Raw genomic sequence first — 17,262 nt, 5'->3', positions numbered from 1 at the left:
AAGAAAGAAAGAAAGAAAGAAAGAAAGAAAGAAAGAAAGAAAGAAAGAAAGAAAGAAAGAAAGAAAGAAAGATAAAGAAAGAGGAAGGAAGGAAGGAAAGAAAGAAAACAGTGCAGCAAGAAGGAAAGGAACAAAAAAGATGTTTCATGATTTTTGCCCCTTGAGAATCCTATGTCAATTGTAGGGGTGAAAAGAACCACTTGGAATGCTGTTGCTGAAACCATCCTTGCCTCTTAATTATTCTGCCTTGTTGCTAAGTATTTTTGCTTCTACTTTTTTTTTTCCTTTTCATTTTTTGTAGCAAACCAGCAAAACTTCAAAGATGATTATTGTGTGAGTAAATAGCTCAGAATTCTGGCAGAAAAAATGGGAGGGTCGATCTGGGTTTGCCATATGCTTATAGCCATTGCTGTCATATTAATCACAGTTAAAATGAAAAATGTCAACATTTTTCAGCTGCACTAGGAAGTTGAAAGGATATATCCTTTAAATTATATGTCTTATTAAGCCAATAAAATCTCTGAAGATCATAATGTTTGGAATGAGTACCGGTGATCCTAAAGACATTTTCAAGCATCCTGTTTCAATCTGAGGCACATGCAGATGGCACAGTTAGCAAATGTATAAAGAGGTGATTCACATCTGACATCAATTTTTGCAGTGGTGTAAGTTTGACAGATGGGCCAGAGTAATGTAAAACACCAACTCTCTTATCTTCTCAACAGGATAGAGGCCAGGTACTGCTATTCAGTAAAGTCCTAAGAGAAAAGATTAGAGAGTTTCCATCTCATGACAGGGTAGATCACCTCCAACTGATTCTCCGATGCACGTGTACTTGATTGGTGGTGGTGGAGGCTTGAACGGTGGTGGTCTCTCCATGCTACAGGAAAGAAAAAAGTATCATTGTTTAAATCTTGACTGCAGGATGGGTGGATGAGAAGGTTAAAGCACATTTTTTTTAAATGGAGAGGCAAAGAAATCAAAGACAAAAAGAAAGGTCCCATATATACCAAGTTATTTGGAGAAGCATTTTTTTTTTAGTGATAGCAAAAGACTGGTAACAAAGTTGGGTACCCATTTATTGGAGAGAGTTAATTGTAGCACACAAATATGAAAGAAAGTTATTGTGCCAAGAGATTATAAACATGAGGAATGTAGAGAAACATGGATTTGTATGAACTGGTGTAGAATAAAATAAGCACAGGAGAATAATATACACAAAAATTATAAACATGCAAAATTTTAAAACACATACATACACAGGAACTAGCAACTAAATTCAGGATAATTCTAACGACCAATACTGAATCCAGAGAACAGATGACTATGAACACCATATTTGGCAAATGCAGAACATGTGTCAAACTCATCATCTATATGCACACCCCTGGAAAGTATACTGCCAAGGGAAGTGAATTTATCCATGGCATTCAAAATTTATCCATTTGCTGTAACTGAGGGTGCAGTGCTGGCTGGTGGAGAACCTCTATATTCTTGGTGTTAACTGTGACGCCAATATTAGCACACACGGCAGAGAATCAAGCCCTACTCTATTGCATCTCAGAATTGGAGCTGTATTGAGTGACCAATTATATGTGAACAAAAAAATCATGCAGCAACTCTCTCTCTACTTTATTCTTGGCTGGTAGCCTTTTTAAGTTAAATAATGTACCATCAATGTAATAGCTGACTTTGATGTTGTTTCATCCTTTTTGAAGGTGTCAGAAAACACCATTGAAAACATCATACTAAAAATCAAGGGAGCAAACACACAGCCCTGCTTCACTCCACTGGTGATGGGAAAGCATGAGAGCATTATCCATTATCCAGAACCCATGCAAGCATGCCATCATGAAGCTGGCATAACAATACTGATGAATTTCTCCAAGCAACCAAATTCTGCCATCATCTTCCACAAGCCCTCATGACTGACAGTATCAAAGGCCTTTGTCAGATCAGCAAATGTTGTGTACAGATCTCTGTTCTGCTCCTGGCATTTCTCCTAGAGTTATCAGGCAACAAACACCGTATCAACTGCTCCTTGGCCCTTTCTGAAGCCACACTGGCTCTCAGGTAGATGACCATCTTCCAGGTGAAGGATCAGCCTATTAAGAAGGACTCTGGTAAGAATCTTGCTGGCAATGACTAAGAGAGAGACCCCACTGTGAGTGTCACAGGACAACCTATTATTAGTATTATAGTATGATAAAATTAATGTCAAGGAAGTTAAAGCTTTGGATGAGCTGAAGTTGGCAACAAATACCAAGGTAAGGATAAGAGAAAGATGATAGAATAGTTAAGACTAACTACTCAAGGAATGATGATGATAACAGATGTTGAAGAGAAGGCAGAATTATTTGATTGTCATTTTGCCTATTGGCTCACTACCAAAGAGGATGGTCTTTAAATTGGAAGTAATTGGACAAAAATGGTTAATAGGGAGTATAAATCCAAAAATAAGTGAATGAATGGAAACAATAACTCCATTAAACCATATTGAATCTAAGATGAGAAGAATAATATAGCAATAACTCATATTTACTTAATGTTTTGGGGTGAAAAGTCTCCTAACCCCTGAAGTGGACCTCAAATCTTCCTCACAATCTGAGATGTCCCCTTCCTCCAGGGCCTTAGTTTTATAATACTTGATACCTGGACAATATAGGTAGAGTAGACCAAAAATACAAAATCTCATTGATTGATAGACCTTGCTCATGGGATCTACAGAAAATCCCATTGATTGACAAATAGCCTAGTGAGCAGACCTCAACAGACCTATCTTGACTTTTCAGGGGGTCCTACCAAACTGATGAGCTCACCCATGAGTTGAGTTGATAAACAGATATCAAAATATCCACATGAGCTAATGGATTGGTGGAAAGGCAGGCCATAGGCCAGCAACCAGGGTCACCCATTGGCCAAGTGCTCACAATCATCTCCCCATTTTCAGCAATAGAGGGATGATGAAGGACAGAGGGGAAACAAAAATAGCTGGGGGGGCTTTTCATGTAATTGAGTCACCTCTGCCATGCTGGTCTTGGTCATCATAACAAGGAAAACCAAGGGCAGAGGTCGTCTAATTAGCTTCCTATGATTAAGCAAGTGAACTTACAATCTGCAATTTACAATTCTGAGGCCCCCTATCAGAACTTATAATTCCTACCCCTATGGAATCATATCAAAGTGATTTATACTGATTAGAATAAAATAGAGGTTCAATAAAATAGGGGTCCAATTAAGCATCTATACCTCAGATCACTACTCCCAGATGTACTACATTCCAGGATACTGATGGAACTTGCAGATATGATTTCTGAATAATATATAAGTGAACTATGAAAAATTATGTAGAATTTGAGGAGCGCTGTAATTCTTAGATTAGAGTAAAATAAACTAGACAACACAGGATAGGAAAAGCACGATCCATTAATATAGGGGGGAAAATCTGGGACTTTTAATGGAGTGCAAGTTTTAAATGACTCAAGAATGTGACATGGAAGTCAGAAAATTCAATGTGAGCTTTCTTTCTTTTTTTTTTTCCTTTTTTAGTGAGGTAATTGGGGGTAAGTGACTTGCCCAGGTCATACACTAGTAAGTGTTAAGTGTCTGAGGCCAGATTTGAACTCAGGTCCTCCTGACTCCAGGGCTGGTACTCTATCCACTGCACCACTTAGCTGTTCCTGATGTGATCTTTCTTAAGTTTTGGTAATACAAGCCTAAGTCCAGCATGAGGGCTGCAGTTGTCAAACTATCATTTGCTTTGGTTGGACCAAATCTCTGCAACATCATGCTTTGTTCTGAACACCACATTTCAGAAAGGCTATTGACAAACCACACCATTGTCCAGAGGAGGGTCACCAGGGTTATTGGAGGATTGAATGTCATGGCATATAAAGATGCATTGAGGAAATAAGATATTTTTAGCATGCAAAAGGAAAGACTTAGACAATTGTATCCAAGTGTTTGAGCCACAGTAATTTGTTTGAAGAATTACTATTGGTTTACTTGATCCTAGAGACAGGAACGGAAGCGATGGGTGGAATTTACACAGGTAGATTTTCTCTCAAACTACTTAAAAACATCTAACAAACAGTTCTGTCCAGTGGTACATTGGCCTGCCACTAGACAAATGTTCCCTCTGGCAGTTTTCTTTTCTTTTTTTTTTTTGGTTAGGCAATGGGGTTAAGTGACTTGCCCAGGGTCGCACAGCTAGTAAGTGTTATGTGTCTGAGGTCAGTTTTAAACTCAGGTCCTCCTGAATCCAGGACTGGTGCTATATCTACTGTGCCACCTAGCTGACCCTGGCAGTTTTCAAGAAGACCAATTATCAGGGATTCTGTAGAGATCATTGCTGTTCTAGCATGGCTTGGACTAGAGGACCTATGAGTCATCAGACTCTAAACTTCTGGGCTTCTATGATCCTCTAACCTTCTATGACCACTCCCTCAACATTATGTGGCATCAGAGTGGGACTTCGGTTACACAGGGATAGTTGCCACTGTATTCTGTACAAGACACTCAATAACGCTTTTCACTGAGGCTTTGTAGTTCTGAAAAACCACTTTCACAAATACACTTTCACTTGATCCTCACAACACTGTGAGACAGGCAATGATTATCGTCTCTATTTTATAAATTAGGGAACTGAGGTTCAGAAAGTTCCAATGATTCCTTCAAGGTCATTCAGTTATTAGACAGCAAGAGTTGGCATAGAACCTAGGTTTTGGGATTATGCTTGCTTTACAACTGTGTAAAAAAATCCTTTGCGATCTTATGAGAAAAAGAATGTTATATGAATGTGGACCATCATCTCCTCTCACAGCAACAGGTGATATGGAAGAACTTTCATATGCATTTACTAATTTGAGCTAACTGTGGGTTATTTTTCAAAGTAATATGAGCTTTTTATTCAGAAAAGTAGAATTTATTTTAGGGGGTACTATTATCAATGAGCTGCTATTACTGATGATGGTAATGGTGACAGCTGCCATGCACACCGATAAAAATAACTAGGAATTCTGGTACCTGGAGAAAAGTCAGTTGAGCTGGGGGTGTGGGAAAGCCTCTAAGGTAAAAGTTCTTAACTTGATTTCTTTCATGGATCCCTTTGGCAGTCTGGTGAAAGTTGTGGACCCCTTCTCAAAATAAAGTTTTTAAACAATTTAAGGAAATGTTAAATTTCATTTAGAGGTGAGCAGAAATAATGATGTAATTACTTCCTCAGATGATTTCACAGATCCCCTGGCATCTGTCCACTGAGAGAATATAGGTAAAGAACCAGTGGTCTAAAGCATAGGTGTCAAACACATAGCCTGAGCCTACATGCAGCCCAGAACACTGCCACAATTAAATTAAAAAATAATTGGGAAATATTTAACAAAATAAATAAAAATACAATAGAACATAAGTAATATTAATATATGGTTTTCTAAGTCAATATGTACCTATAAAGATCTTTATGTACTGTTTAGTGGCCCCTTTTGTATTTGAGTTTGACACCACTGATCAAGGTATGACTGTTTCCATGTGTGGTTGAGGTATACTGCCAGGCTAGAAATAGAGGTTGTGAGATTTGAACAGTTTGAAAAACTGGAATGTCTTTTTGGGATGGGGGAGAAGACTGTGAGCCAGGTACTGAACTTACTGGAGAGGAGACAGTGTCCTAGAATGCCATAGATGATAGCTACAAGAGTCCAGAATTTAAGGGAGAAGTGGCTGCTGAATGATGTTAGTAGAAGAAAGGGCTGAATAAGAAAGGATTGGGAGTGGAGAGCAAGGAGTATGTCAACTTCTGGTCTTGTGTGTAAGGGGGTGTTGGAGAAGGAACGGTTAGTCTAGGAGAGGGTGCCAAGAACAAGATTTCTTCAGGAGAAAGCTAGATTTTAATGAGGAAGGTGGAAGGAATATGAACAAAAAAAGGCAAAGATGAAGAGGATTTTGTTAACTAAAGAGGATAGTTCCCAGGGAGCACAGGGGGAGGGTAGGAACTGAGTAGGATGAGGGCTAAATTTATTATAGGGATGGTGGCTGTCAGCTTCATTTGCCTTCACTGCTAATCTTTGTGCCCCTCTTGATCTCAAACTGATGTTATTTATCACAAGGAGCTTCAGGTGAGGGAAATAATGACTATGAGACCCTGTAGGAGTGAGGGCCTGGGGACCAGGTGAGGGAATGGGCACTCCATGAAAGAAATACACCTCCCCTTCCCCCATGTGAGTACCCAGGAAAGAGCCCTAACTACCTGGTGTTAGTTCTGCCTCCATACATATAGCACTGGACAGCTAGAAGGTAAATAGAAATCGAGGCCACAGGTTCCCCACCCCTGAAAGCCCAATCCTCTCATTTTACTGATGAAAAAACTGAGTCCCATAGAGATTAAATGACATGCTCAAGGTCACACAGGAAATAAGGGTCAGAGGCTGGATATTGAACCCCAGTGCTCTGAATCCAAAGGTAGTGTTCTTCAGTCTGGATCTCTAATCACTGGCAAAGAAGGCTGGAGGGGCTTTGGAAAGTGTTTTCCCCCCTGTTACATAAGGATAAAAGTTTATATGTTGATATTGCTTGAAGTTTTGCAGGGCACTCTCTAAATGTTATGTGATTCAGGAGGGTAAGTATTCTTATGATCACAATTTTGTGGATGAGGAAACAGTTTTAGTGGCTTGCCAAGGGCTGCCCAACTAGTAGGTGTGTCTGAGGCAGGATTTGAACCCAAGCCTTACCTTCAAGTTCTGTGCTCTAGCCAATATGCCATGAAGTATCTCTTCAAGAGTAGAAGAGGACATATAAATCCTTCACCCTTTCTCCATCTCCCCCACCCCCCACATCTTTTAAAAAATATCCCCTAAAAGCTTATTTTATTGAAAAAATGCTGGAAATTTTTCTTGAAATTACTTTCTCCCCTAATTTCACACTTCGACATCCAGGCCCAGCTGGGCCTAGACTGTTCAGAGATGCATGAAAATGAAAAATAATGAAGATTTAAAAGAAAACCCAGTTTAGGTTTTGGACAGAGGTGAGGTTCATTTCTCATTTCACGCACACTGATTTGTTCAGCCTGAATGAATGACGGCTAAGACTTAACCAAGTAAATGAAGAGCAGTCTTAGGAGACTGTGTGGGGCAGTCGAACACATGCCGGTCTTAGAATTAGCACACTTTGGTTCAGATCCCAGATCTGACCCTTAATGATTGTGTCGTCCGGGCTAAGTCTCTGAGTTGCAGGTTCATCATATCCAAATCTGTGATAGCAGGACTTTCTGTTTCCACTGTTAATGATGTTGTGAAGGAGATTCTTTGTACTAGGGCTAGTAATTATTAATTGTGGCATATAGGAGAAAGAACTGGGTCTAAAGACAGGGGAACTAGGTTCAAACTCTTCTAATTTGACATTGGGCAATTCATTTATCTTTCTGGGCTTCTATTATCTCAACTGTAAAAGAAAGTTGGGCATGGGGAGACGGGCTGGACTTAATGATACCTACAGTTGCTTCCAACTCTGAATTCCAGATTCCTTTATTCCTAGCTTTGTGACTCTGTGCAATTTATATTGCCTCTCTATGTTTCAGGGTTTGGGTTTTTTTTCTTCTATTACTAAAATGGGGAGCTTGGTGGCACAGTAGATAGAGTGACAGGCCTGAAATCAGGAAAATTCATCTTCCTGGTTCACTTCTGGGCTCAGACACTTTCTAGCTGTGTGACCCTGGGCAAATCATTTAACCCTGTTTGCCTCAGTTTCCTCACCTGTAAAATGAGCTGGAGAATGAAATAGCAACTGCTCTAGTATCTTTGCCAAGAAAACCCCAAAATAGGGTCAGGAAGAGTTGAACATGACTGAAACAATTGAACAACAAGAATAACATCGCCAAAATATTCCACTGAGTGTAAACTTAAAAGAATCTTGAAAATAGAAAGTGAAAAGTACCACCACCCTTCTCCTGTTGAGCAAATTTCTTCCCCATTGATAGAGTACTCACATTTCCTTCCAGTACTGACACCACTTTCTTATTCCAAGACCAAATAGAAAGACGCATATAAAAAGCAAACCTGCCACGACCACTGGCCAGGATATTCCACTCTTCGGCTTATTAGACACAGTACCTGAGGAAGACATACAGACACATCAACTTCGATGTTTGAGGTGACTCAGAAGATTCCCCAGTGGGACACAAGAAAATAAAATGTTTTCTCTGGCTGCTCTTCAATTTTTTTTCCCTATTAGGACAATGAAGTAATATTCCATTTGATTCTAGTCAAGAAACACTAAAGCATGAGCAAGGCACTGGGCAGATATGAAGGAAAATAAGAGGAAGAACTTGCCCTTAAGGGTCTTATCATAAAGGAGATGAATCTCACATGCCTTCAATGCAATACTTCAAAGAGCTGTGATTTCCTTAGCGTCCTACTGTGTTCTATTAAGACAGATCCAGACCCCTTTCTGCCTCTGTTGACAGTGGAATCCTGGACAAATCACTTAACCCTGTTTGCCTCAGTTTCCTCATCTGTAAAATGATCTGGAGAAGGAAATGGCAAACCACTCCAGAATTTTGCCAAGAAAATCCCCAATGGAATCATGAAGAGTTGGACACGACGGAAATGACTAAACAACAAGATAGTCTTCAGGAATGGCTGTAGTTAGGGGCATTGAGATAATGGATGTAAAAGCAGTCAATCAAGAAACATTAAGCATCTACTATGCACCAGGCACTGTGTTAAGTTCTGAAGATACAAAAAAAAAAAAAAGGCAAAATGAGTACCCGTAGGGCACTCACAGTATAATGGGAGAAAAGATATACAAAAGGAAACAGAAAAGCAATGGGTGGGAAATGAAGGCTTGGCTGATCTGAGCTCTCTACTTAAATAAAGACTCCGGGAAGAGAGTTCTCTGTCCTCCAATCCAAGGGAGGTAGGAGCCCCCAGAACAAAGGGTAATGAGGAGGTGTGAGGTCTAGGGATGAAGCTGTCCTGCAGGACGAAGAGGTTTCTGGGGCATGATGAAGTCCAGATCTGTACTTTGCAAATCTTAAAACACTATATAATGCCTGCTGCCATCCTCCCACTCCCCCTTCCCCTCCCTTTCCTCCTTTTTTTCTTCCCCCTCTTCTTTCTCCTCCTCTTCATCATCCTCCTCCTCTTCCTCTTCTTCCTCCTTCCTCCTCCTCTTCTTCCTCCTCTTTTTCCTCTTCTTTCTCCTCTTTTTCCTCCTTTCTCCTTTCTCCTCCTCTTCTTCATCTTCCTCCTCCTCCTCCTCTTCTTCCTCATTATTTATTACCCTACAGTTACCAGACCTCCAGTCTGGCGATAACTTCATTAAGCTCTCTCTGAGCTCAAACAAGATTTATAGAGCAAAACAGGGGTATGCTGGCAAATGTTCAAATACTTAGGCTCTCCAGGAGGGGAAAAAGTATGGACAAAACTTTTAAGTTTAATCTTCATCATTAACATTTCCTTAAGTCTAGACAATCAACAAAGCAATGAACCAAGTCTTGATTTGTAGCAATTGCTGATTCCTGAGGTGTAAATGCTCACACTAAAGTTTTAACAATTAGCTCTCAAGTCAATTAGAGCTGACTTGAACCCACCCCTAGCTATGGCTGAAAATTGTGCTTCTCAGTTTTTAGCTAGGGTAGGCCTCAAGACAACAGGCATGCACATTCCAGTGCCAGGCCTGTGTGCACTAGAACAGAAATGTCTACCTCTTTAATCTCTAGCTCCTTTCACACCACAGCTTGGGTTCTGCCTCCATCAGGAAGTTTTACTGATTCCCTCAGTCCCTAGTACTCTCTGACTCCTGAAATGACATTCTGATCATCTGCACAATAAATTCAGAAAGAACAATTATAACAACAACAAATAGAAATTTAAAAATGGATGTCTTATTTAATGGCCAAGCTTGGCATTGGTAAAGAGTTCAAAAAATGCATCTCCCTTCCTCTCCTGCAAAGGTGGAAGACTGTGGATGTATAAATAGTACATACACTATCAAGACATAGTTGACATCTTTGTTAGCTTTGTTAAACTTTTTCTTTTCTCCTTTTAAGATCTTTGTTATAAAGGATAGTTTGCTGTATAGGAGAGTGGATCTTCACTTGGAGATATATATGTATATATAAACCCATATATATAGACATGCATGTTTATATATGTATACACACATGTGTGTATATCATGCATATATACATATACATGCATGTGTATATACAAGCATATATACAATTGAATATATGTATATATACATGTATGCACATATACATATATATACTGAGTTCATATTTTATATACATATTATATATATACATACCACCCACACTTATCCAAGTGGGTAAGGACCCCCCCTATACAGCAAACTATCCCTTATAACAAAGATATATGTGTTGCATGTGTATATATAATACATTATATATAAGTATATGATATATGTGAAATATATACTTGAAAATATATATGAAATATTGTACTCAAATATATAAATGTGTGTGTATATATATATACACACTTAGATACATATAAAATAAAATAATATATACTTGGAAATCAAGGTAGTATAAAAATGAAGCATTAATGAAATTAGATTATTTTAAAAAGAAATTACTTTCAATAGCTTTGTGACTTCTTTTACTTAACCACTTATGTATATATGCTGCATTTCTACTGCCCCACCTCCAGTACAATGTAAACTGCTTGAAGGCAGACAATATTTGTTTTTGATTCCCTATATTTTACCTAATATCTATTACATAGTAAGCTCTCAATAAATATTTACCAAATTAATTTGAATGATATGTAAATAGGAATGGGGCTTTGGGTTCTGAGACATGATAGATCACTTCTAAATAGGACAATTTCATGGAAGATAGGGAGATTTCAGTGAAGAGTGGTATTTGAGCTGGGTCTTGAAAGATAGGAGGATTTCAAAAATCAGGGGTGGGAGCAGGGCAGTCTGGGAACAATAAAATGTGTAGTCAAGTAAAGTGGATGGAAGAGGATAAAATGGCTCGGAGAAGAGTGAGTAGTATAATTCAGCCTTCAGACAGAAGACTTGAAAGAGAAATGTGAAATCAAGGCGGAAAGTTATTTGGAGACTGAGATTGGAGGACCTTTAAAGATCCTGTCTAAGGATGCCGTAATTAAGGATGAAACGTGACCAAAATTAATGACCCAGCTCTGACAAATATGACCACTAGTAAAGAGTTCCTGATCTTTCAGGATGTCCTGAATATCTTCTATTGTCATAAATGGGAGAAAGGTCACCAGTGGTTCGAGAACTTGAAAAGTCCAATAGAGATCCCATCAACTACAAGTAAAAGATCTCCTGAGATCCAAACTACTGTTATAGCTAAGATCTTCTTCACAGTCATTTCTTAGTTATCCAGGGTCTCATTACCCGAACTAAAATAATCTAAACCAGGGATTCTTAACCTTTTTTTGTGTGTGTCCTAGACGTCTTTGATAGTTTGTGTAAACTTAAGGATCCCTTCCCAGTATAAATATTTAAATACAAAAAAAATGTAGCATTACAAAGGAAACCAATTATGTATATTGAAATGCAGTTATTGAAATACATAAAAATTTCACAAAACTCAAATGAAAAACTTCTGAATTCTGAGGGGCCAAGAGACCCACTCCTTCTGCCCAACCTTTAGCTGATTTCACAAAGGAGGAAGGAAAGGTTCAAAAAAAAATTGAAGCAATTATTTTTTGCTTCTTGCTGTGACCTGGGAATCAACATATTCCCCTGGCTAGCACAGCATCTGGCAGATGAGAAAGAGGAGGTCTTTGGATTATCTGTGGGTTTCATTTATCCATCTATCTTTGGATATATTTTTAAAACAATTGTTTATTTTAAACCTAGACTTCCAACTAAATTTGAAAAAAGAAACTTCAAGTAAATGATGTAGTAATAGAGGGCAGTGTAATTGTCACATTATGATTTTTCTTCCATAAGACTAAAGACCCAGGAGAGAAAACTATCTATCTATGGAAATATGAGTGTATATAGCATAAAGTAAAGGGGATTGTTTAGAATAAGAGACTTTTTAGAGCTATAAGGGGCATTAGATACCATCTAGTCTAGCTCCATCATTTTAGACATGAGGTAATTGAGAGCCTGAAAGGTGAAGGATTCACCCAAGATCACATTGCCACTTACTAGCTGGGCATTGGAGAAGATGATCAATGTTTGTAATTTCCAGTTAATTTGTATTATGTAACTGATTCAATAATATAATTGGAGCAAAAAGGAAAAATAAATAAGAGTCTGAATTTTCTTTAGTTATTTTTGCTAGATTATAAGTTCTAGGAAGGCACAGAATAGGACTTTATATTTCTTTCATAACCCCCACAGTGTTTTATCAAGGTACAATACATAGAATAAAGGTTAAATAATTACATACTGAATACACAGAATTAAAAAAAAATCGATCCTCAAATCCTCTCTCCAGTCCACGGACCACTTGTCAGTTGTTATTACTGAAAGCAAGGTGGTACAGTGGTAGAGTGCTAGACTGGGAGACAGGAAAATTCCTCCTCATGAGTTTAAATCTGGTCTTAGACTCTTTTACTAGCTATGTGACCCTGGGCAAGTCACTTAGGGCTCTTTGCTTCAGTTTCCTTATCTATAAAATGAGCTGGAGAAGGAAATGGCAAACTACTTCAGTATCTTTGCCAAGAAAACTCCAAATAGGGTCATGAAGAGTTGGACACATCAGTAAGGAGACAAAGACAAGCTAATCATCACCACTACTGGAAGAACACTGGTTCTTCTCAGACTCTAAAGTCCACCACCATAGTATACCACAGTGAACATAATTTACTGGAGAGTTTAAATAGCCCAGTCAGAAGTTAATGAAGAGGAAGTATTTTAACTTTGCCCTATTCTCAGCTTTGGAATTATCTTTGCTTCTCTCGCCCTCAGATCTCATATCAAATAAGTTGGCAAGCCTTGTTGGTCTTCCCTTCACAATGTGTGTTGTGCTTATCCTTTTCTCTCTAGTCTCACAGACTTTACCCTACAGCTCATGACTTCATTGTTTTTTGTCTATATTAGTGCAATAGCTTCCTAAAAGGTCTTTTTGCCATCAGTCTTTCTCCTCTCCAAGCTGCCAAACTCATATTTTCAAAACATTCTCTTACTTCAGATTATTAATAATTAACATCCTATTTACACTAAGAAAAATTACAAACTTCTCTATTTGACATTTAAATCCCTGCCCCCCCCTCCCAATCTGGCTTCCACTTACCTTTCAATTACTACCCTTCCCACGCTCTTCATTCTAGTCAAATTGGCTTGTCATCTGTTTCTGTATTTATTATATCACATTATAGTATAGCATAGCATAGCATAGTATAGAATAGTATGGTTTGGTATGCTGTGACATGGTACGGTATAATACAGTATAGTACAGTATAGTATAGTATGGTATGGTGTGATATGGTACAGTATAGTACAGTATAGCATAGTATTATATAGTATAAGATAGTATGGTATGGTATAATATAGTATAGTATAGTATAGTATAGTATAGTATAGTATAGTATAGTATAGTATAGTATAGTATAGTATAGTATAGTATAGTATAGTATAGTATAGTATAGTATGGTTTAATATGGTTTAGTATAGCATGGTATGGTATGACATGGCATGGTATGGCATAATATGGTATGGTATGGTAAGTATAGTATAGTATAGTACAGTACAATACATCTTCTGCCTCCAGACCTTTGAATAGGTGGTCCCTCATGTCTAGAATGCATGCCTTTCTTACACCTGGCTTCCTTTAAAGGCCCTCATTACCTCTTGCCAAGACTATTGCAATCATTTCCCTAGGCTCTTTTATCAGTAAGTTGCCTCCATTTTGAGGAGGGGCCCAAAGTTTCCAACTTTCATTCTCCTCCCAGCTGGGTTTCAGGACTTCAATACCAGGCCCTTGGTGAGTACCTTCATTCCCTGTCCCCTTTCAACTCCATTTTGTATACTACTTCCCTCATTAGAAATAAGTTCCTAGAAGGCAGAGAACATCTTTCTGTTTACTTGTATTTGTATCCCTAGCATTTAGTACAGTCTTTGCATACAGTAAACACTTAATAAATGTTTATTGTCTTGCTTTGACTTTGTTCTTCCCTCTTCAATCCATCTTCCACACAGCTGCCAAAGTGATGTTCTTAAAGCCCAGATTTGACCATGTCAGTCCTCTGCTCAAGAAATTTCAATAGTTCCATGTGACCTCCAGGAGCAAGCACAAACTCCTCTATTTGTCATTTAAAGACCTTGACAACCAGGCTCCAACCCATCTTCCCAAGCTTATTATGCATCATTCCCCCTCACGTACTCTATGGCCTAATCAAAGTAGTGGCAGCTTCTTCACACATGACATTTCATCTCCCATCTCTGTGTTTTGCATAGGTCAGTCCTCATGCCTAGAATGTATTCTCTCTCATGTCTGTGTCTTAGTATACCTGTTTTCTTTCAAGCTTAAGCATTATCTTTTGTGTGAGATTCCTGATTCCTCTAGCAGCTAAAACCTCTCCCACCCAAAATGCCCTCTATATATTTTGAATAGATTTTGTACGTAATCATATTTGGACATGTCTTTCTTGATAACATGAGTGACAACATGGTATAGTGGCTAGAGTGCAACTCTTGGAGTTTGAATCCCATTTCAGACACTTACCAGTTGGATAACTCTGGGCAAGTCACTTAACCTCAGTAAAATGAAGGGGTTGGACTCCGGTTTCTAAGTTCTCTTCCTGCTCTTAAATCTATGATCTCCATAAGCTCTTAAAAAGGCAGGGATTTATTTTTTTTCTGGCCTTTTTATGTCTAGTGCCTAGCATAGTGCCTGACGCATAATAGATATTTAATATAATTCTTGTTGATGTATTGAAATCACAGCTGAGAAGCCACTTCCTACAAGAGATGTTTTGTGATCTTCTCTCTCCTCCTCAAGTTATAAGTACTCTCCTGCTTTTGAAATAACTTTATTTTACTTTGTATTTACTTCTCTGTATAAATATCATCTCTCCACCACCCCAGTAGAATATAGATTTTTTGAGAGAAGGGACTGTTTCATTTCTGTCTCTGTATTTCTACTGCCTAGCAAAGTGTCTTACCCATAGCAAGAACTTTTAAAAATTTTTAGTTATTTTATTTTTAATTTATGGAATAAAACAAGCATTTCCATAACATAGTATACTAAAAAATGTGATTGAACATGAAGCTGCAAATCTGTTATGTACAACTTGCTATTCCTTTCATATATGTAATAAAGTTATATACATTTCTTTTTTTTATTCTCCCCTCCCCCAATCTAGAGATGATTACCATTAGACACAATTATGTGTGTGTGTGTGTGTGTGTGTGTGTGTGTGTGTGTGTGTATAAAACCATTCTATAAATACTTCTATTTATCTGTTCTTTCTCTGGATGCAGATAGCATCTTCCTTCATATGTCCTTTGTAGTTAATTTGGGTATTCATAATACTCAAAATGATTTATTTGCTCAAAGTTATTCTTAAAACAATATTTCTTTTAATATATACAATGTTCTCTTTTTTGTTTTGTTTTGTTTTGTTTTGTTTTTTTGGGCTAGGTAATGGGGTTAAGTGACTTGCCCATGGTCACACAGCTAGTAAGTGTTAAGTGTCTGAGGACGGAATACAATGTTCTCTTGCTTCTGCTCATTTTGCTCTTCATTATTTCATGCAAGTCTATCCAAGTTTTTGTAAGGTCAACAAGCTCATCATTTCTAATAAAATGTTTATTGAATTGAGTCTTGAACTTGGGTAAACGTATTTCCCACTCAGCCAGCAACCTGCTTCTCTGGGTCTTAGCAGTACATCCATTGTTGGGGTCCCTTAGGCCTTCATAATGAATTAAATGATATGGTAATAAGGCAGAGGCAGTGGAAAGAGTTCTGGACTTGGAGTCAGAAGGATTAAGTTTCAAATCTGGCTGTGCAACCTTCTGCCTGGGCAAGTGATTTCTTTCTGGGCTCATGTCTTCTCATTTGTAATATATGAATCTGTTGGAGTAGGAGATTTTTAAGATCCCTTCTAAATCTTTTGAAATTAAAGTAGCTAATTTCCCTCCTTAAAAACCTAACTGATGATTAGTAGCTAAAGATGAATACTCTGAAAAAAGGGAAGCCATACAGATACTCCTGTGTAGAAATGAAATGGTTAATCACCGTCAGTTTCTGACTGCTCGTATAATGAGGGTCTTTGTTTCCCAACAGAGAACCCATAAGGCTATGTCTCTCTTGTAAAAACAATTTTTAATTCAACACTTATGTTACCCTAGTCGGATAATATGACTTAAAAACAAAACAAAAAACAAAAACCGTAATATTTAAACACAAACGCAGGAGAATATATGGTATGAGACCTACTACTGACATGGGACTAATAATTTTCAGGAAATAGATTGGCAGTTGTGGTCCCTACAGGTAATTCACTGGTTGTGCTGAAGGGAGTAATGTGTGATGTTCTTTATTAACCTCTGAGACCACAGAATGTGATTGACAATCTCAACTGTAACATGATCAAGTTATAAAATCAGAATTAGAGCCAGGTTCTCTCTCTCTCTCTCTCTCTCTCTCTCTCTCTGTCTTTTTAGCCTGCCCATTCTAGAACTACTGTATGTATTCTTTGTTATAAGATAACCTATGAACTATGCCAACAGCTGTGCAGAATGGAAAATGCGAGCTGACTGGTGTTTTTGTCTAAGACCGACAATCTCCCTTAATTCCAAAGGGGGAAAAAGGAAGATTCAAAGCAAAAGAGACATTGTACCTAAAGAATCTCCACCAGAATTTTAACAACTCTAAGGGATTCTTACGGGAGCACTAGCCCTTAGGAATGCCTGATAGAAGCTTCTATATCATCATTCAAACAAAAGAGAGGTCAGGTTTAAGAGAAGGTTAAGCTCATTGAAATATTGGGCTTTTCCAAACCACACAGAGAGCACCAAAGTAAACAAAGTCTTTTTGACTTCCTTCTTTTGAAGAGTTGAAATTTGTTTTCCATACACATTACAGGGGGGGAGAGAAGTAAATATTATTTAACCTTTTTGGAAAAAGTCCTAGAGAAACTCAAGGTTTAGGATGATTCTGACTCTTCACTATCAGTAGTTGAGGAGTATTCTGGTTTTTTTCCTTCTTAATATTCATTCATAAGCACCATCTTCACTGCGACTACCGCCACCAAAAATATATTCAAGTGATTATGTGTGCATTGCTTCTTATCATGTCACCACACTTTCAACTAT

The 17,262-nt window shown here is 38.1% G+C and overlaps 1 protein-coding gene across 6 annotated transcripts in view; it reads right to left on the bottom strand.

Moving 5' to 3' along the window:
- Window positions 1-256: 256 nt before the first annotated feature.
- CD96 (CD96 molecule) overlaps window positions 257-17,262 on the bottom strand; it is a 104,953-nt gene continuing 87,947 nt past the window's right edge. For all 6 annotated transcript variants that reach the window (XM_027867586.1, XM_027867602.1, XM_027867610.1 and 3 more), the window contains 2 exons: window positions 7,976-8,099; window positions 257-880 (listed from right to left, as the gene is read on the bottom strand). In XM_027867586.1, the coding sequence (XP_027723387.1) occupies window positions 772-880; window positions 7,976-8,099 (233 nt within the window). In that variant the 3' untranslated portion in view covers window positions 257-771. The remainder of the gene's footprint in view (window positions 881-7,975; window positions 8,100-17,262) is intronic.

This window comes from Vombatus ursinus, unplaced genomic scaffold (assembly GCF_900497805.2).
Source record: "Vombatus ursinus unplaced genomic scaffold, bare-nosed wombat genome assembly UNPS02001419.1, whole genome shotgun sequence".
In the NCBI taxonomy this organism is placed as follows: Eukaryota; Metazoa; Chordata; class Mammalia; order Diprotodontia; family Vombatidae; genus Vombatus; species Vombatus ursinus.
Note: the sequence above shows the minus strand (reverse complement) of the source record. Positions and strands in the feature narration are given on the sequence as shown.